The sequence below is a fragment of the Vicugna pacos genome, chromosome 13 (assembly GCF_048564905.1).
Source record: "Vicugna pacos chromosome 13, VicPac4, whole genome shotgun sequence".
NCBI classification, from domain to species: Eukaryota; Metazoa; Chordata; class Mammalia; order Artiodactyla; family Camelidae; genus Vicugna; species Vicugna pacos.
In genome coordinates this window covers 34,914,555-34,936,780 of record NC_132999.1, presented here as the reverse complement: position 1 = coordinate 34,936,780, position 22,226 = coordinate 34,914,555, and the positions used below count along the sequence as shown (strand labels likewise).

Below are 22,226 nucleotides of genomic sequence, written 5' to 3'. Positions count from 1 at the left end.
ATAATAAGAAGGAATGAAGTATTTTTAACACCTTTATTGTGGGATGATTCCTGTACAGTAAACTACACATATTTCAGACGTACAATTTGATGAATTTTGATAGATGCATACACCAATGAAACCACTACCACAATCAAGATAGCTAACATTTCCATCACTCTCTAAGAGGTGCAAATTTTGAATTCCCAATTTATCCCTTCCCACCTCCTTTACCTGCTGGTAACCATAAGTTTATTCTCTATGTCTGTGAGTCTGTTTTGTAGGTAAGTTCATTTGTGTCCTTTTAAAAAATTCTACATATAAGTGATATCATAGGGTATTTTTCTTGCTCTGACTTCCCTTAGAATGACAATCTCCAGGTCCATCCATGTTGCTGCACATGGCATTGTTTTATTCTTTTTTATGGCTGAGTAGTATCGATGTAAGCTCCAACGTAGATGAACCTTCAAAATATTAGGCTAAGTGAAAGGAGCAAATCACAAAAAGACACATATTGTATGGTTGCATTTCTGTGAAATGTTCAGAATTGGCAAATATATATAGACAGAAAGTAGATTAGTGGTTGCCTAGGGTAGGAGGGGAGGACTGGGTAGAAATAGGTAGTGACTTAATGGGTACCAGGTTTCTTTTGTGGGTAGCAAAAATGCTTTAAAAATTTATTGTGGTAATGGGTACACAACCTGGTGAATATATTAAAAACCATGGAATTGTACGCTTTAAATGGGTGAACTGTATGTTTTGTGAATTATATCTCAATAAAACTGTTATAGAAAGAAAGAAAGAAAGAAAGAAAGAAAGAAAGAAAGAAAGGAAGGAAGGAAGGAAGGAAGGAAGGAAGGAAGGAAGGAAGGAAGGAAAGGAAAGGAAAGGAAAGGAAAGGAAAGGAAAGGAAAGGAAAGGAAAGGAAAGGAAAGGAAAGGAAAGGATAGGAAAGGAAAGGAAAGGAAAGGAAAATCAAATGCTGGGACTTCTGTCCTCCATCTAAGATTTAAAAAGCTGGAAAGAGTTGCTCTCATCTTAACAACAACAACAAACTAAATAATCTATAAAACCATAACTTCTCTTGAGCTTATCACAGGGCAACCAAGTAGTCAGAAATCTAAGGAAAGACAAGAGCCTCCAAGGAGATATGAGACTATCAACACCAGCTCACATATGTATGGCTCAGCAGGGAAGGAAGACAGGGCTGTCATACAATCGAGTAAGAATTCAGTTTAAATTCTTAACACATTTCTAAAGATTGAGTGTGAACTAGCATGAGAGGACACCATCCCAGGAACCACAGACATATGAGGTATTTGTACCTACTTTTCTCAAATACACAGAACTGTATACTACAAAGAGTAAAGCTTACTGTATATAAATGATGGCCCAATAAACCTAACTTAAAAAATCTAGTGCCAGGTATTTAGAAATGATCCAAATGCCCAAAATACTGGATATGGTTAAATAAATGATGGTATGTATTCATATGACAGATACAAGAAGACTGTGATAGTCAGGATAAGGGCACCTCAAAGATGTCCACTTCCTCTACTATTCAACATAGTCTTGGAAGTCCTAGCCACAGCAATCAGGCAAGAGAGAGAAATAAAAGGGATCCACACTGGAAAAGAAGAGGTAAAAGTGTCACTATATGCAGATGACACGATACTATATATAGAAAACCCTAAAAGGGCCACACAAAAATTACTAGAACTAATCGAAGAATTCAGCCAGGTAGCAGGTTACAAGATTAACGTACAAAAATCAGTTGCATTTTTTTACACTAATGATGAATCAACAGGAAAAAATAAAGAAACAATCCCCTTTAAAATAGCACCCAAAGTAATAAAATACCTAGGAATAAGTCTAACCAAGGAGGTGAAAGACTTATACATAAAGAACTATAAAACATTGATTAAGGAAATTAAAGAAGACTTAAAAAAATGGAAAGATATCCCATGCTCCTGGATTGGAAGAATCAATATTGTTAAAATGATCATACTGCCCAAGGCAATCTACAGATTTAATGTGATCCCTATCAAATTATCCAGGACATATTTCACAGAACTAGAACAAATCATAATAAAATTTATATGGAACCACAAAAGACCTAGAATTGCCAAACCATTACCGAAGAAAAAGAGGCTGGAGGAATAACTCTCCCAGACTTCAGACAATACTGTAGAGCTACAGTCATCAAAACAGCACTATACTGGTACAAAAACAGACATATGGACCAATGGAACAGAATAGAGAGCCCAAAAATGAACCCACAAACTTTTGGTCAACTAATCTTTGACAAAGGAGGCAAGAATATACAATGGAATAAAGAGTCTCTTCAGCAAATGGTGTTGGGAAAACTGGACAGCAGCATGTAAGTCAATGAAGCTAGAACACTTCCTTACACCATATACAAAAATAAACTCAAAATGGATCAAAGACTTAAACATAAGACAAGATACAATAAACCTCCTAGAAGAAAACATAGGCAAAACATTATCTCACATACTTCTCAAAAATGTTCTCCTAGGGCAGTCTACCCAAGCAATAGAAATAAAAGCAAGAATAAACAAATGAGACCTAATGAAACTTACAAGCTTCTGCACAGCAAAGGAAACCATAAGCAAAACAAAACGACAACATACAGAATGGGAGAAAATTTTTGCAAAAGATGAAACCGACAAAGGCTTGATCTCCAGAATATATAAGCAGCTCATATGACTTACTAAGAAAAAAACAAACAACCCAATCCAAAAATGGGCAGAAGACCTAAACAAGCAATTCTCCAAGGAAGACATATAAATGATCAATAGGCACATGAAAAAATGCTCAATATCACTAATTATCAGAGAAATGCAAATCAAAACTACAAGGTATCACCTCACATCAGCCAGAATGGCCATAATTCAAAAGTCCACAAAAGACAAATGCTGGAGAGTCTGTGGAGAAAAGGGAACCTTCCTACACTGCTGGCGGGAATGCAGTTTGGTGTAGCCACTGTGAAAAACAGTATGGAGATTCCTCAAAAGACTAGGAATAGACTTACCATATGACCCAGGAATCCCACTCCTGGGCATATATCCAGAAGGAACCCTACTTCAAAAAGACACCTGCACCCCAATGTTCATAGCAGCACTATTTATAATACCCAAGACATGAAAACAGCCTAAATGTCCATCAACAGATGACTGGATAAAGAAGTTTTGGTATATTTATACAATGGAATACTATTCATCCATAAAAAACGACAACATAACGCCACTTGCAGCAACATGGATGTCCCCGGAGAATGTCATTCTAAGTGAAGCCAGAAAGAGAAAGAAAAATACCATATGAGATTGCTCATATGTGGAATCTAAAAAACCAACCAACAAACAAAAGAACATAAATACAAAACAGAAACACACTCATAGACATAGAATACAAACTTGTGGTTGCCAGTGGGGAGATGGGTGGGAAAGGACAGACCGGGAGTTCAAAATTTATAGATACTGACAGGCATATGTAGAATAGATAAACAAAATTATACTGTATAGCACAGGGAAATATATACAAGATCTTGTGGTAGCTCACAGCAAAAAAGAATATGACAACAAATATAAGTATGTTCATGTATAACTGAAAAATTGTTCTCTACACTGGAAATTGACACAACATTGTAAACTGACTATAACTCAATTAAAAAAAATGACTGTCTCTTTATCAAATATTAATAGAGTAGCACAACTGGGCCACAAACTCTGGTAAATTGAACAGTGACCAGTACAGTGGTTTTCAACATTGCACATTAGAATCACCCAAGGAACTTAAAAAAAACACAAAACCCATACTATGCCAGACCATTTAAATAATAACCTCTAGGGGTGGGTCTCAGACACCAGCATTTTAAAATATGCTCCCTAGGGTTGAGAACTATTGGTCTTGTAAAAAGGACAGACAAGAAATCAACGCTTATAGGAGTGTGAGGCTGGAAAGACTGACTGAATAGATATATGGGTTTTGATACATGTTCAATTGGGAGTTTTAAGAGGCACAAATATTATTAGATAACATTCATCATGGTTTTTATACATGCAGAGGCCAATGCAACAGGTTTGCTTTTAGAGAAACAAAACAGCTTAATTACTCAGGCAGTTTAATTCTACAACTGAAAGAATGATTACTCCAAGAGTGAGAAAACTTGCTTTACCAGGCAGTGGCAAACCACAGGGAAAACTATGTCACTGTGTGTTGAAGACTGGATTTTCTAGAAGCGATGCTGAAGCAGAATGTGGGATGCAAGATGTTTATTAGGGATCAACACTTGAGTAAGGAAGGGAGGAAGCAAGATTGGGCGGGGGAAAAACTAACGGAGGTGCCAGTTCTACAAAATGTTGGCCAATCCAGCAGAGAGTTCTGAAGCAAGTATTGCCTGTCAAAATGGCCGAGCCTTTATATGCCCTCCTCATTCAATCATGGGATTCAGATTGCCCCAGCAAGGGCATGACTTCAGCCAATGTGGTTCTTTATAGATAAGACTGATCCTGAAGCTAATGACAGATAGAGGCTGTCTGCTGACTACACTCCCTGTAGCTAAGTAACGAGTCCTTCCTTAAAGGGGGACCTAGGTAGCGTATCTCTATGTCTATTATATGGCACTACAGCAATGGATACCATGGGCCAAGAGGTAGTTCTTTTCCGCAGGAATTTATTCTAACCCAGGCCTCCCCCACTCTCTAGGAACACAAGATAGAAAAATTGGGACTATTTGTTGACAATATTTAAACACAAAAGCCTCAAAGTTTAGCAACACCATAGGATGAGTGTCCATTGTCTTTATGTTTTCGATGGAGCCAGTGGTTTGTCCAAGATCTTAGCAAAGGCATCCAGCTGAGGCAGGATGCATCCCACATGGAGCTACCTGACTTTCCCTTCTTTCAAGGATATGTGAGGAGCAACTTAAGGCTGAAAGATAAGGAACTGTGCTATATGAGCACATCCTATCCCCAGCCCCCACATGTCTTTCAACTTCATTGTTTCTAAGAAACTCTTAATTCAAAGCTTAGATATTTAGGATTTTATTGGTCATCTATAGTTGTATAATAAATTGCCTCAAACTCAGAGGCTTAAAATAACAAACATTTATTAGTCAGTTTCTGGAATTGAGGAGTGATTGAGCTTGGTGGTTCTGACTCAGGTTCTCTCATGCAGTTGCAGTCAAGCTGTTGGCCAGGACTATAGTCATCTCAAGGCTCTACTGGAGAACAATCTGCTTTCAACATGCCTGTTGACAGGTCTCAGAATATCTGCTTCCAAGCTCACTTATATGGTTGTTGGCAGTGCTCAGCTCCTCATCACATGGGTTTCTACCTGAACATCCTCATGATATGGCAGCTAGCCATTTTCCTAGAGCTGTGTCATGACACAGCATCTGATTTCCCCACAGTAAGTGATTAAAGACAGAGCAAGAGAGCATGAGTGGGCACCAAAGACAGAAGCTGCAGTCTTTTTATAACTTAAATTTTGGAAGTGACATTCATCACTTCTGCCATATTCTATTCAGTAAAACAAGTCCAGCTTACACTCTAGGGGAGTTTTCTTCAGAAGAGTTGTTCAAAGGATTTATAAATATATCTTTAAAACTACCACAAAAACTAAACAGAATAGAAAGGTTAGGAGTTCAGTTAGGTTTGTGTTTGCAATTGAGTAAGAAGAAATAAACAATTCAACAAAAGCCATTAGCTATGTCCACTGTAGAAAGCGTTCTAGGTAACCTGGCTTCATCCAACAAAAGCAAAGACTCCCCAGCTGGAATACTGTCCAGCAGGCATATATGCCATGGCTACTAAACCAAGAAAGGTCATGTCCCCAAAGCAAGAGTAAAATACAGAAATGTCTTCATTCATTGGAATGTATCTTTAGAAATAACACTACCCTTAATCCTCCTCACTCTGGATCCTTAGGCTTCTTAGTCTCCAAGGGGGTACATATCTTTCTTGTTTTTAATAATTTTTAAATTGGAGAAATGAAGAATTTCAGTCTTCCATTCCCTTTCTTCCCCATTTTCTGTTCCCCAGAAACACCTTCTTTCAATTCTTTCAGTGCATCCATTTAATATTTCTATTCAAATTTCTAACAACATTCTAATATTGATATTTCTAGGTTTTCCAATTCAGATATTATCTGCTGACTTCCCACTATGTAAGACGAGGATTTAGCTTTCTTTCATCATCAGTCCTGCCCCCACCACATATACCCGTACTTCTTGTATCTTCTACCTTTCCAATATAATTGTTTTATTATTTTAGTTAGCTCAATAATCAATGTTTAAGTTATTATGACTCCAGCCTTAGGTATTAGCTATTAACTACGAAAGAGGAAGTTTATCTCTCTTTTCTTCTCTCATGTCTCCAATACACTAACCTTCCCTCTCATTATTCCAACGAAATTATATCATAATTTTGGCAAGAGTCGGTGATTACCTTATTATGCATATATAACATTAGTTACACCTGAGCCATTAGCAACTAATGATTTTTTTTCCTGAACATTTTTGTTGTTTGCCTTGGCACTTTTTTGGGGGTGTGCTTTGGAGGTTGGCATTACTTAATTGTCTTATTTCTTAGTTGTCTAGATACTTACCAATAATTTAACCCAAAACTAACCACCAGGTGCTCAGAACTCCTCTCAAAATGTTGACACACAAGTATTTTACCATATCCATCAGAAGAAATATGAACATCTTGAAGAAATTTTTCTTAAAGCTTTCTGACCTATTCTAATCTGGTCTGGTTGCCATCCATCCTGAGTACACAGGTCTTATCCTGATATCTCCCTTCATCATTATGCTAGGGATCCTTTTTCCTACATCCTATGTCTTTTTCTTAGCTTATGCCAGGGTTTTGGTGTTACATACACTCTTGCAACTTTCTGAAATAGATGCATGGAAAGCATCCTGAAAGGTTCTTACTCTACTCCCATATTTGTTAGTTTGACTAGATATAGATTTAAGAATTTTGAAAGCATTCTTCCACTTTTTTAGAGTTTCTAGTGTTGCTGTTAAGAAACTGAAAGCTATTTTAATTCTTTTATAGATGATATCCCTCTCCTCTCTGGAAGCTTGTAGGATTTTCTCTTTGTCATCAGAGTTATAACATTTCACAAGGACAACTTTACATGTTTATTTTTTTTTTCATGCATTTTGCTGGACACTGTTTCCTTTCAGTCTAGAAACCCAGCTTCTTACACTTGGAGAAAATTTTTTTGTATCATTTCATTCATGATTTCTTCCTCCTTCATTTTCTGTTTTTTCTTTCTGGAACTCCTAATATTCAAATATTGGACCTTTTTGGCTGTCCCTTTAATATTCTTATCATTTCTCTATTTTCCATCAATTTGTTGTTTTATTCTGCTTTGTGAAAAATTTTTCAAAGAAAATTTCCCGACTTTTCTATTAAATTTTTCACCTTAGTATCAGTACATGTTCTCTAAATGTTCCTTTTTAAGTATAGCATCCTGCTTTTAAGTTCATGAATACAATATTCTCTCATTTCTCAATGAGGGGAAGGATTTTAGTGTATTTTGTTCACTGCTGTATCTCTAGCTCCTAGAATAGTGGCACTCAGCTGCTCAAATATTAACAAATGTTATCTTTTTTGAATTTTTCTTCTTTCTGCATAATTTGTTTCCTTCAAGTTGATCTATTGTTCCCCCCACCCCACCCCATTAATTTGTTCTGACCTCTAGATCTGGTAATCCTTGCATTTTTTTGGCCCAGATTTTAAGATTGGCACAGTAAATATCTGGTTGGGAGCACTGAATATGTAGTTGGCTTCGTCAACTCTAAAATTTAATGTAGGTTGATCCGAGAAGTGGGTTATCTGTTGGGAACTCCCGATGACAGTATCTTTCTTTGGTTTATCCTCTTGGACTCTGCTCCCACAGAGAAAAGTCTTCTAATGTCTTTGCTTGACAGGTGCAAGCCTGGCTGCTAGTATTTAGGAGCCAAGTGGAAGAAGAAAGCTGAGGACCTCAGAACGTACATTCACTTAATCCTCACTTTCTGCATAGTATCTCCAACCTCATCTATGCCTGGTGCCCCAACTGAGAGATCCTCTATTTATCCTTTTCTGAGAATAACTCTCCGGTCTCATGCTAGAGTTGTGACATTTAGGAGAGGAAATCTGAGGATCTACTTTTGGACAAACTTTCAAGTAATCCTGTTTTTACCCTCACTACTACATGTACTTGGGACTGTTGAATCTTAACTCTTTTGAGAGCTTTGTAGTGCAAATCAGTTTGCATCTCAGCTTCCCCACTTCTGGCTTAGCATTCAGCTTTCTCAGGTATGCTAAACTGTCCTGCTTTTCTGTTTCCCAATTTTTGTCGTTGCTATTTTCTTTAGCCTTCTGGATTTACAGCTTTCTAAAATTCCTTTACTGTTACTTTAGTGAGTATTTACATATTTACCCAGTCCTTATATATTTATATTAAAATATTTAAATTAAATTACTTTACCAAGAAGTCCTTATATTTTTGAGTGCATCTTTCAGTCACCTGCTCAGTTCTCTGTATATTGAATCATCTTTGTCTTTTATTTCTGTTAGATTCTAATTTCAATCATTTTGTTTTCAAAAAAGTTATTGAATATCTTAAAACTTTCATCCATATATATAATTTGATTTTCAGTGGTGTCAATTCTATTCTTTGCTGTTTTTTAGTTAATTATATAATTAAGTTATTTGGTCCTCAATTTATTTTCTTAGTTCTGTATCTTCTTTTATCTCATTTTGTTGTTTTATCATCTCATCATTGAACTCTTATTTATTACATTTACATTCTATTTAGTTGTTTTGCACTTGTAGAATTGTATATTTGCAAGGAAATTCTTTCTATTCATTGAGTTATGTTTTTCAGAGGATAGGTTTTTGTCTTTTGGTGGGGCATTTTTCTTTGCTTTCATTTTTGCTGTATGTTTGCATAGCTACACACTGATTCTTGTGGTCTTCCTCACACTCGTTTTACTTATTTTGATATAATACGGATGAATTCTTATCTCTCATCCTCCTATATCTAAGACTGGCTACCATGTGAGTGCTGGTTATTTTGTATTCTATGGCTTCAGTGAATGATGTAAGTGGGAGGGATGGAAAGGGTATAGGGAACACACAAAGGTACTGTAGAGTCTTTGTTCAATTATTTCTCTTTCCTGAGATTCTGTTAAGTATTCTTGTCTCATTCCACATACATATGAGGTATACACCATTCTATGAAAGGACTGTCTCCAGTTTCATATTATTCATTTGATTTCACCTATTCTTTGTTTAGGCTTAGATGTTTTGTTTCTGTTAGAGTCAACCTCGTTAATCATTTTCCCTGTTTCATCATTTATTCCCCAGCAGTTGTTCCCACTGCTTCTCAGACAGAAGGTAAATGCACAGATATGTACTCAGTTTGCTTCTTTCCAGATTTGGAGCTATTAGTGAGAATTTGCAGGATTTCATTAACACATCAATATGGCTTCTGGAGAGTGGTGATAGGGTGGAGTTGGGAGCCTAACTTTATTCCCTTCTATTCCTTACCAGAATCTTGTTTCTTTCCTTGTCACCAATTTTTAAATTTTAATACGTTTAATTATCCTATTTTGCTGCTGTTGAAGTTTCTACCAGTTTTTTAAATTAATTTTTCACATTTAAGTAGAAACTAGTAGGAAGTTCTGTGATGCAATCAGAACCAGGCATTTTAATCCAGAAGTTATACTACGCATGTGTTTTTCAAGAATTGTTTATTTATAGGTGGTGTCTACTATGTTTTGGTCACTCACTGTGTAACAGGCATTGTGCTAAATGTTTTACATACATTTATTCCCCACAACAGCCCTATTATTATTAAACCCATTTTTACAGATGAGACAACCAAGGCTCTTATACAGAACTCTTATCCACAGGGGTAAGTAATTGGGCCAACTGATACTAGAGTTTAATTTCACTTTCATTAAAATATTAAATATGTCTCCTACCTCTGTTGAGCTGGATAGCAAAAAAAAAAATTTTTTTTTACATTTTTTATTGATTCATAATCATTTTACAGTGTTGTGTCAAATTCCAGTGTTCAGCACAATTTTTCAGTCATTCATGGACATATACACACTCATTGTCACATTTTTTTCTCTGTGATTTATCATAACATTTTGTGTATATTTCCCTGTGCTATACAGTGTAATCTTGTTTATCTATTCTACAATTTTGAAATCCCAGTCTATCCCTTCCCACCCTCTACCCCCCCCAAAAAATTTTTTTTTAATTTCCCAATTTATTCCTCTCACATTCATCTCATCCAGCTCCAAACATTTACTAAGCATTCCTATGTATTGGCATCAGGTAGTAAAACTCTGAGTATAGTGGTTTCTGAAGTCCAAGCTGAGCAAGCAGTCAATAAAATGCTGTCTGAAGAAAATGTGAGTAGGTTGCCTATGTGTAGCCATTGGATGACTACTATCAAAAAAAACCCAAAAAACAAAAAACAAGTGTTGGTTAGGATGTGGAGAAATTAGAACCCTTATGCACTGTTGGTGGGATCATAAAATGGAAAATAGTATGGAGGTTACTCAAAAAATGAAAAATAGGAACTATCAAATAATCCAGCAATCCCACAGCCAGGTATATATCCAGAATTCAAAGCAGGACCTCGAAGGGGTATTTGCACACCCATGTTCACTGCAGCATTATTCACAATAGTCAAGAGGTAGAAGCAACCCAAATGTCCATTGACAGGTGAACAGATAAACAAAATGTGGTATATACATGCAATGGAATAGTATGCAGCCTTAAAAAGGAAGGAAATTCTGACACATGCTACAATGTGGATAAACCCTGAGGACATTACACTAAGTGAAATAAGCCAGTAACAAAAAGATAAATCCTGTATGATTTTACTTATAAGTGGTACTTAAAGTAGTCAAATTCAGAGAAACAGAAATCAAACGGTGATTGCCAGGGGCTGGGGAGAGGAGATAAAGGAAAGTTGTTGTGCAATGAATAAAGAGCTTCAGGTTTGCAAGATAAAAGGTTCTGGAGATCAGTTTCACAGCAATATGAATATACTACAAAGTTATACACTTAATTAAGGTGGTAAATTTTGTGCTTTGTGTTTACCATAATTTAAAAATAGGAAGTTCTATAACACTGTCAGAAAGATAGTCCTATTCTCTGTTCTCCCCACAGCTGTTTTGCCCCACTCTTATACAGGATTTGACTCTACCTTGGCAGGAAAAGACATAAGGAAAAGCTAAGTTTGTGTGGTGAAGAAAAGCTTCCATTCTATCTCATGGGAAAACATTCACATACTTTTGTCAATTTCACACAGTATAATCTAGTTTTCATTCCCTCTTTCCCATCCACTGGGTGGTTTTATTTTGTTTTAAGACGAGGAAAATTGCCAAAAAGAAAAACCCCAGGGCTTACTTCTGCAGGATGGATCCCTTAATGACCAGCTCCTCATCCAAGTCTGCTTCATTAGCCATGAAGAGCAGCCTCTTTCCTGTGCTGTCCACTCCAACGAAGTCTCGCTGCTCCACTGAATCACACAAAAAAAGGAAAATCAAACAAAGCCATTTGCCCTAACTGCATGACTAAGTCAGAGGATAGGGCACCTGCTTACATTGCTCTTGGAACCAAATATAAGAGTGAGTGTTATATAACACATACTCACCACAGTAATTAAAATTTTTTTTTGTATTGCTCTAAAGAATATTATTAGGTTAACTGGTGAAGTCTGAACAAGGTTTGTAGATTAAAGTATTGCAGCAATGTAATTCCCTGTTTTAAGAGACTGTCCTTTTGGGGTGTGGGGAAAAATACACATTGATATACTAAAGGCAAAGAGAATCATACCTACAATTTATTCTCAAACAGCTCAGAAAAGTAATAATTACATATATAATATATTATATATACATCTGACATATACTGAATACATAAGAGGGAAACTGGGAGAATAAGAGAACAAATGTTAACATCTAGGGAATCTGGGTAAAGGATATACGAGTTCTTTGTACTACTCCTGTAACCTTTCTGTAAATGCAAAATTATTTCAAAAATAAAAAGTTAAGGAGGTGATGGAATGTTAATTAGTTTGAATGTCATAACCATTTCACAATGTCTACATATATCAAAATATCACACTCTATATCTTAAATATACATAGTTTTTATTTGTCAAAATTAAAATTAAAAATTAAAAGTAAAAAAAAAAAAAAAGAGAGGCAGTCAAGATATTGCTTAGCCAACAGGGAAATATACACAAAAATGTTATGATAAATCACAGAGAAAAAAATGTGACAATGAGTGTGTATATGTCCATGAATGACTGAAAAATTGTGCTGAACACTGGAATTTGACACAACATTGTAAAATGATTATAAATCAATAAAAAATGTTAAAAAAAAAGCAAATTAAAAAAAAAAAAGATATTGCTTAGCCAAACTAAACAGATTAATCACAAGTCCACTGCAAGGCACAGAAAGACAGTGAACAAGGAATTGTTTCTCTACAAATAACAACCGAAGTCTGCTCACTGTGAAAATGCAAATAGCATTTAAGGACATCCACATTTAACCAACATTAACTATATGTTTATTACGTACTAGATTTTATGCTGTGTATGGGAGCATTTAAAGAAAATAAGGTGACTATTTACTAGACGTGGAAAGTTCTCTAGTAGACAATGATTTTATAGGCTGCCATATTATTGCTGTCTTCTGTGTTATATTTCTTTCCCCCAACAAGATTACAAACTCTTCAAAGCCGACTTATGATTTCTTTATACCTCCCATAACATCTAGTATAGTGCTGAACACAATAAAATCTACTAACATCTATATAGTATCTATTTAAGCTTACAAAAGCATTTTCAAGGGGGGAGGGTATAGCTCAAGTGGTAGAGCGCATGTTTAGTACACACAAGGTCCTGGGTTCAATCACCAGTACCTCCTCTAAAAATAAATAAAATAAGTAAACCTAATTACCTCCCTCCTAAAATTTTTTTTTTAATTTTAAAAACTAAAAAAAAAAAAAAAAAAAAAAGCATTTTCCCATAAAGGCAACATAGCATAATGATTCAGGAGAGAGCCTCTGAAGCTAGACTACCTGGTTATGAATCCCACTTACTAGTTGTATGTTTTTGAGCAAGATACTAAAACTATTCCTCAGTTTCATCTGTAAAATGGGAGTAACAGTGCCTACACCTACCTCACAGGATTGTTACGAAGACTAAGTGAGTTAATATTTGTAAAGCTCTTATAATACTGCTATTAACTAAAACATTAAATAAAATGTTTAAATTTTAAAAATGAAACAAAACATATGGTCTCATTCGATCCTCACAACAATCAAATAAAACAATGACTTGATACTTTGAAAGGGAGAAACTGAAAGTTGAGCTCTAGGAAAAATGGTATCTCTAAAGATGAATTTGTCTACCTCCAATTGACAGACAACGGCTACTGTATAACTGAACATGCTTCCCTGTTGGCCGCAGCTGCCTATGTACCCAGAACCAAATGTTTTACTCAAGTGTATAATGTGTTCAGCTCAGGTGCTTGAAAGCATTCATTCTTTCAGATGGTTTCTGGTTATCTTACATGCAGTGTTTTAATCTGAATAGGGAGAAACTATCATAAAGAGATACATTTTTTTCAATAATCAAAATGAGTGAACTCCAAAGAAAGAAGGATGAATAATATCAATTTCAAGATAAGTTTTACAGAGAATTTCAATTGAAGCTAAATTTTTCAAAGAATTTCAAATGCCACACAGCAACTTTGACATATATCAATTCATCTATTACATGGAAACTTGAGAATATAACAAAGTCTGCAAAGGTCTGATTACAAGCCAACATTTTTAAAAAGAAATAATACAGAGATGTTATTTTTGGATATAATTTGGAGTGCTTACCCTATCCAACTCCTTAGGGCCACAAAAACCTTGAATTACTGAATGTCCTGGGAGCAATAATATTCAACAAGTCAATTTTTCAGCTATGTTTCACTCCAGTCACATGTCCCTCACTCTCAGGCGCCCCTCTTCCTTGTATTTGCTTCTTTGTAGCTACCATAGTAACTGGGACCTCAGAATATGATACAAATTACAGAAACTTGGACAGGTTTCTTTCTGTTCTGCTTTAACAAAGTGAATTCCACTTGGGGAGCAGAGCAGGAACTTTAGAATGTCCATCCTATGAGATCAACATAAATAAGGTTAAAAAGGCAGTTAAAACTATGAACTTCCATTTTGAAAAATTCTGTCACAATCAACTATTTATGTATTTTTTCAGTTTTTTTTACTTCTCTGATCCTTCTGTCGCCTCTATAATTTATCCATCCATTCATTCAACTAATAAATAGATTTGTTGTTAATATTAAAAACATTTTTTTTTCTTTCTCTTTACTTTTTCTTGGCAGGAAGGCAGTTAGGTTTATTTATTTACTTATTTTTGGAGGAGGTACTGGGGATTGAACCCAGGTTGTGTATGTGCATGCTAAGCATGCACTCTACCACTTGAGCTATACCTTTCCCTCCAATAAATACATTTGTACACCATCCCTGTGACAGGTATTATGTTTGGAGTGGGGAATTTCATCTCATTTTATGAGGCCAGCATAATTCTGATGCCAAAACCAGACAAAGATATGAGAAAGGAAAATTACAGGCAAATTCACTCATTATATAAATATAAGAATCCTGAAAAAAAATTAGCAAATCAAAACTAATAGTGTATGTAGTATATTTAAAAGGGTCATAAATTTGTTGTAGCTCTTCTCATCAGGAAATAAAGTCTAGAATGTAAAATAGTAGTCACTGTGGAAAACATCACGGTGGTTCCTCGAGAAATTAAAAATGGAATTGTCATATGATCCAGCAATTCCACTTCTGGGTAGTTTACCCCCTAAAATTAAAAGGTCTTAAAAAATACTTGTATACCCATGTTCATAGCAGCATTACTCACAATAGCTAAAATATAGACGAAACCCAAATGTCCATCAAAAGATTAAATAGATAAGCAAAATGTGGTATACACATATAAGAGAATATTATTCAGCCTTAAAAAGTAAGGAAATTCTGTAATATGCTGCAACACGGAAGACTCTTGAGGACATTATATTAAGTGAAATAAGCCAATGACAAAAAGACGAATACTGTATGATTCCACTTATATATGGTACTTAAAGTAGTCAAAATCATACAGACAGAAAGTAGATAGTATCTGCCAGGGGCTGGGAGGAGGGGGAAATGAGAAATTATGTTTAATGGTTATAAAGTTTCAGTTTTGCAAGATGAGAAGAGTTATGGAGATGGATGGTGGTGATGGTTGCACAGCATTATAAATGTATTTAATACCACTGAACTATACATTTAAACAGAAATGGTAAATTTTACGTTCTGTGTTTTTTTACCACACAAAAAAATTTTTTGAAGAAATAAAAGTGCTCACAAGAAAAAAAAAATGAAGTAAGCCTAGTTCTCCATCGTTTATATCTAGGCTGGCCTAGTGACTAGCTTTGACTAACAAGAGTGCAGAGGAAGTGACACAATGTGAGTTCTGAGTTTAGATCTCAAGAAACCTTGTAGCTTCTTCTCTCATTCTCTTAGAACCTGCTGCTGCCGCCATGTGAGCAAACCTGGGCTAGACTACTGTATGATGAGAGACTAAGTGGAAAGAGAAACTCGGCTGTCACAGCTAAGGCCTTAGACATATTAGTGAGTCCAGCTGTGGTACTCAGGCTCTAAGAGGATAACTGCTTCCTGGCATTTAAACCCTTCTGTATCTCCTCCCTTTCAGTATGGGCTCGCCTAGCGACTTGCTTCTAACCAACAAAAAGTGGCAAAAGTAATGTGATGTTACTTTTCTGATTAGGTTACATAAGTCTGTAACATGTCTTCTAGAAGATTATCTCCCTTTCTCCTTGGAGAATGGAGGATCTCTTTAATAAAAGGAGCAAGGAAAAAGGGTCATCTATATGGAAAAAGAGATTAAACTGGATGCCAACCTTACACGATACATAAAACACAACTCTAGGTGGATCAAGAAATTATGTGTCAAGTATAAAATTTTAAAATTTTCAATAGAAAATATAAGTTAATATTGTTCAGAACTTGTAGAAGGAAGGGAGCTCTTTAACAAGACACAAAAAGTGTTTTTAAGATTTTGATAAATCTGATTATATGATTCAGAACTTTTGTTCATTAGCAGACATTTTAAAGGGAGAAAAGTTTTTCCATTTTATTTTGGGAAAATGTACTTGCAGCACATCCAACTGACAAAGGATTGGTACAAATACAAATCAGTAAGAAAAGTGCGAATAACTCATTGAAAACTGGACAAAATATAAAAACAGGCATTTCACAGAAGAGAAAATAAATACGACCAGTGAACAAATGGAGATAGCCTCAACAGATCAAGGAAATGTACATAAAGATCAAAATGAGATAAGATACCATTTTACTCCTGTTCAATTGACACAAAGAGTCTGGAAATAGCAAGTGCTAGAGAGCAGATGGAGCAATAAATCCTTTTAAATTGCTGATTTAGTTGAGTAAACTGATATAACCATTTTGGGAAGGAGTAAAACAGTTTAGCACTACCCTCAAAAGTGAACATTCATATATTCTACAACCTGGTAATTCTATTAAGAAACTCTTACATGTGCCCACTATCCAACATGTACACAAATATTCATAACAGCACTGGTCATAAAAGCAAAAATTTGGAATCAATCTAAACCCCCACTGTTCGGAAAGTGAATAAATAAACCACAGTGTATTTATACAGCACAATTTTGTATAGCACTCAAAATGAAGAAACTATAGCTGCATATAACAATAAGGATGAATCTTGGTAATATAATATTGAGGAAAAAAATAAGTCCCAGAAGATTATATCCATCATGCTATCTTTTTTTATAAAATTAGAAGCAACTAAAATATATGCATATATTTTTAGAATACACAAAGCTGAGATAAAGGAAAACAACCAAAAAAAAAAAAAAAGAAGAAGAAGAAGAAAGAAAAATAAACAGGATTCAGCAAGGTAATTACCTTAGATGGGGACAATAGTGAGTTGGCAGGGGATAAGACTACCCAAGAGTAGAACTGCTGGATCATATGGTAGCTCTATTTTTAGTTTTTTGAGGAACCTCCATACTGTTTTCCAGTGGCTGCATCAAGTTACATTTCCACCAGTAGTTCACAAGGGTTCCCTTTTCTCAACAAAAAACACTTGTTATTTGTGATCTTTTTTAAGATAGTCATCCTGATAGATATGAAGTGATATCTTATTGTGGTTTTGATTTGCATTTCCATAAAGATACATGCATCCCAATGTTCATAGCGTTATTTACAATAATGAAGATATGGAAACAACCTAAGTACCCATCAATAGATGATAAAGAAGATGTGATATATGTGTGTGTGCATGTGCATGGTGGGAGCAGAGGGCATGCTAAAATAGAAATAAATATTTAAATTCCATAGTAGGAAGTAAACTGAGAATTCCTAAAACTAAAAATACCAAGACGTAGCAAACAAAAGCATGTTATTTGAGATGTGGGGTTAAATGCAAAAAAAAAAAATCAGTTGAAAATGTTTTTAAAAAGTGGCTGTCTCTGAGTGAAATGAGGATAAATAGAGCGGGAGCTGCCATTTATTATAATATACTTTGGATAAATGTATCACTTTTTAAATTATAGGCATAGGAATCTTGATCAAAATAAGAAACTAAATTTAAAAAAAGAAAGAAAGAAAAAGAGAACCTAGGCTATAGAGTCAGAAGGCAAGGCTTCAAGTTCTGATTCTACCACTTACCACTGATGTGATCTTGAACAACTGTCCATATTAGGCTATGCAGATGGATATAAAAACTTGGTAAACATAAAACTACCTAGCCTTATTTATTGGATTTTACCTTGAGAGCAAATCCTGATTATTTTTGTTTCCCACATAGGGCTTAGTATAGATTTTATGTATAGTATGTCCTAAATTCAATGACCACATCAAAATTTAATGCATTTGTTAGTCAGGGATCTGATTTCATACCAACTACCTTGTCTGCACATAAATAAATTGCTCATCTCCTTCTTTTCTTTTTTTTTTAAATTAGTCCTTTTTTTGGCGGTGATAATTAGGTTTATTTATCTATTTATTTAATGGAGGTACTGGGGCTTGAAACCAGAACCTCATGCATGCTCTACCACTGAGCTACACCCTCCTCTCTCTTTCTTTTCAAATATCATGCCTTTAAACATATTTCCCTGTAACTGAGACATTAAATTGCTCCCTGTATTTTGCACATGCTCCTATTATTGTACTTGTCACATTGTGATTTACAAATTCTAGCATATTTGAACTTATTTCTGTATACTGTTCCCTCAATCACAAGAATTTCAGTTTTGAGTATCCAGGGATTTCAAGTCACTTGTTGGATATATTTAAGAAAAAGGTGGGGGTAGTGGACAGAAAGAATGGGAATTGAGAAGAAAAAATAGATAAAGCAGAAGCCCAGGCAGGAGTGGAAAGTTGTTTTTTTTTTCTTTTTTTTTTTCTTTTTTTGCAATAGAGCTTTGAGAGAAATAAAGGAACCTGAAGCAAAAGAAATACAGACTCAGACCTGCTGGCCAACATGTGTTAGTGCAGAGATAGCTAAGCTGATTGAGAGGTGACAACCAAGTGACAGCTTTCACTTCTGAGATTCTGAAGCACACTGATACATACTGATTCTTGTCTAGATCAATGCTCTATGTACCTCTGATAACTAGGGAGGAGTTTGAGAAATACTTCAGTGAACCGGATAGGTTAAGAACAATTATAAAATTTTCCCAGAACTTTTTCCATTTCAAATATCCCAAGAGGCATGGTGGAACTGTAGAGATGACAGTTAATAATTTATGCCACAAAATCTTAATAGCATTAAACATTTGCACAGAGGAATGCCCAGGAAAAAAAGGCCCCTTAATAACCATGTTATCTGTAATAAAGCAAAATAAATATACTATGTTCTCATCAAAATTGAGAAAGGAGGAAATTTTGTATTTTCTAACAAGCAAGGGACGGTAAATGTAAATTATCTTTACACAACCTGTTGGTTGAATCCACATTACAAAACCTGGATACAGAGGGCCAACTGTACTCTTTCAAGCAGTAGATTGCATGCTTTACAAACATCTCATTTAATTCTCACACAAAAATTCTCAAAGGATTCAGTCTCACTTTTACAGCTAAAGAAAATGAAGTTCAGGTTGGTCAGTTAGATAATTTGCTGAAGACCATATAGTTATTGGAGGGGGAGAGGGGGCAAGAAGGGGGAGGTAATTAGGTTTATTTTTTTAATGGAGGTACTGGGGATTGAACCCAGGACCTCGTGCACACTAAGCATGTGCTCTACTACTGAGCTATACCCTCCCTTGAAGACCACACATTCTTTGAGCACTGAAGCCCTCACAGTCTGAACTCTAGAACCTGTGCTTTTAACAACCATGCTACAGCAGTAGCTATTTATTTAAAAATTTTGAAAACATTTCTAAACACAAATTAATAGACAGTGTAGTGTTAGTGTGCTAAAGCTATATTGCTGAAATCATTATAAACTCAGCTTCTTATAATGTCCATTCATGAGTTCAACTACACCTCAGACTCAAATTTTTAAGATTTAAACAACTATAAACTTGAGTTTACTTTCTCTTATCTGGGGGGCAATAAGTCTTTATAGGCAGGCCCCTCAACCATTCAATAATATCTACTGACTGTGCACCATGGGCCATAATTGAGCCAGGTGCTGGTGATAAGGAGAATAAAATAGATATGACCCCTGCTCTCATGGAGTTTATAGTCTAGTAGAAGAGAGAGTAAATAAGAGAGAGTAGGGCTGCCTACACTTAGGCAAACAACGGGCTGTAATTTCATATTAGAGGGTCAAGGAAAGCCTCTCTCAGCAACTAACTTGAAGGCTAAGCTAGATGTAGAATGCACGTGTTGCAGGGAAGGGAGGTGGGGAGCATTTCTTGCAGAGAACATCACATGTAAAGGTTTGAAGGAGGAAAAAACAGTCCAAAGAATCCACACATAAATTTGATCCTGCCATCCTCAGTATCTATTAGAAGGAAGTGGCAGGGGGAGAAAGATGGCTCCTGAAACATCTAGCCATTAGCCATTCTCCTATAAGCCTGTAAGGGCACCATTTGGGAAACTTGGACCTAAGGGATCTAGACTATTAAATAGTATCTGAGACCGAGGACTGCTGCCTGTTCTGGCACACAAGAGCAACCAAGAGGTAGACCAAATACACAATCTGAGAAGGTTAGGATTCTTTTAAAAAATGCTTATCATTTAAATGCATAGCATTCCATGGGAAGAATTTAAAACTCAATCATTTAGGTGAAACTTAGCCCTCAATATAACAAAATATAAATACTGAGGAGTTCAAAATTTCATGTTAAGAATAAAAAAAACTTAAAAAAAAACACAAATCCAATTATGACATTCTCTTGTTTAAAATTCCTCAAACAACTTCCCACTATTCTGGGCATAGAGTTCAAACTCTTTATTCTCTCCAGTACCATTTCCTGCTTCCTTACCCTCCAAACTCACACTCTTATCTATGTAACTGTAGTGTATGATATACACTGGTAACTTGCTACAGTCACTAGTGTACATCATACTTTTTCAAAGAGAATAGAAGAGCCAGCTTAAAGGAACTTCCACTAGCCACACTCTGACAATTTAAGTGTCAAAACATTTTAAAATGGGTGTTTAGATAATACTTACAGTTAATTTAAAATAAAATTGTGAAAAGCTATGCATTTATAATGATACTTAAGAGACAAAAGGTAATATGCAATGTACTAAAAAGTTATAATACCAAGAAGAGTAACTATAATAGAGTATTTGATATTTTAAATCATTATAAATAGAAGAGTATAAAAAAAGAAACAAAATACTAATATTTATAAAACATCTGTTTATAAAGATGTTTCTGTGTAGGTAGTAAAGGCTGAATACGGGGATTGTGAGTAAACAAAACAGACCTCACAGAAGTAGAAACTATATCAAGAACAAAAGGACTATATGTTCAATATCTTGTAATAACCTTTAATAAAGAATATGAAAATGAATATATGTATGTATATGCATGACTGGGACATTGTGTTGTACACCAGAAATTGACACATTGTAACTGATGGTACTTCAATAAAAATAAGTTAAAAAAAGCACAAAAAGACTGATCCACATGAGAAGCATACATAATAACAGAGGACCCAACAATTAATCTGCAACAGTGATCACTTGAACACAAAAAGCAACTAGAAACAAGTTTCAGTGCTATAATCCAAAATTATAAGTCAACCAAATATCCTGAATAAGACAGCTAAAACTATAAACTACATTACTCAGATCCTAGGAATGAACATTCTAGGTGGCTCCATTACTAGTAGTCAGATAGTAATAAGCCAGACATAGCTTCAATAGTTGTAACAGACTATGTCAATATATAATGACAGGACAATGGATTATGTAATGCTGGCTAAGCAAAACTTAAAGAACACATCATTTCAGGAAGAAACTCCAGAGAAAAAACACATCATTCTAGGGAAAACTAAAACCTATGTGAAAAGTATGATCTAATAAAGCTTTTTCGTCATAAGTTCAGTTATTAAAAGTAGGCCAGTCACAGAATCAGTGACTGAGGTTCAAAATACTCTGCGAAAAGCAATCACTAACTGTACCTTGACTGAAAATCAGTAAAAAAGGTCAATAACCCAAATTCTATAACGCTGGCTGGACTAGAGTATTCTATCTTTTCTTTTTGGTCTGGTAAAGATTACTATAACTCTTTGAAAATTAAAAAAAAATAGTAATAACCTACTACTAGACTCCTAGGAAAATATCAAGATAAGTATGTTTTAATCCTAAGAAGACAAAACATGATTAATGACTATTTTGTTTATTGGCTATTTAGGATGACTGGAGTATTCAAAAGAATCAACCATACTAAAATTTGTAATAGAAATTTTAATTGTTTAAAGACATCTAATTTAATTTGTAATCAAAGATTAAAGATTTTTTAAAAATTGATTTTAAATTAGATTTTTTGTTTCTTAGGTATATGTATTCAATTACTTGAGCCTTAAACACAATGCAAACACTTCCGAGTGTTCCCCTCTGCAGACAAAAGTCTCTTGGACAGTACAGAATCTAATCAATAGTTATAAAC

The 22,226-nt window shown here is 35.1% G+C and overlaps 1 protein-coding gene across 3 annotated transcripts in view; it reads right to left on the bottom strand.

Annotated features, from left to right (window-relative positions):
* The window catches only part of EIF2B3 (eukaryotic translation initiation factor 2B subunit gamma), a 105,180-nt gene that overhangs the window by 47,911 nt on the left and 35,043 nt on the right, over window positions 1–22,226 (bottom strand). For all 3 annotated transcript variants that reach the window (XM_006200404.4, XM_072974555.1, XM_072974554.1), the window contains exon 5: window positions 11,427–11,538. In XM_006200404.4, coding sequence (XP_006200466.1) covers window positions 11,427–11,538 — 112 coding nt within the window. The remainder of the gene's footprint in view (window positions 1–11,426; window positions 11,539–22,226) is intronic.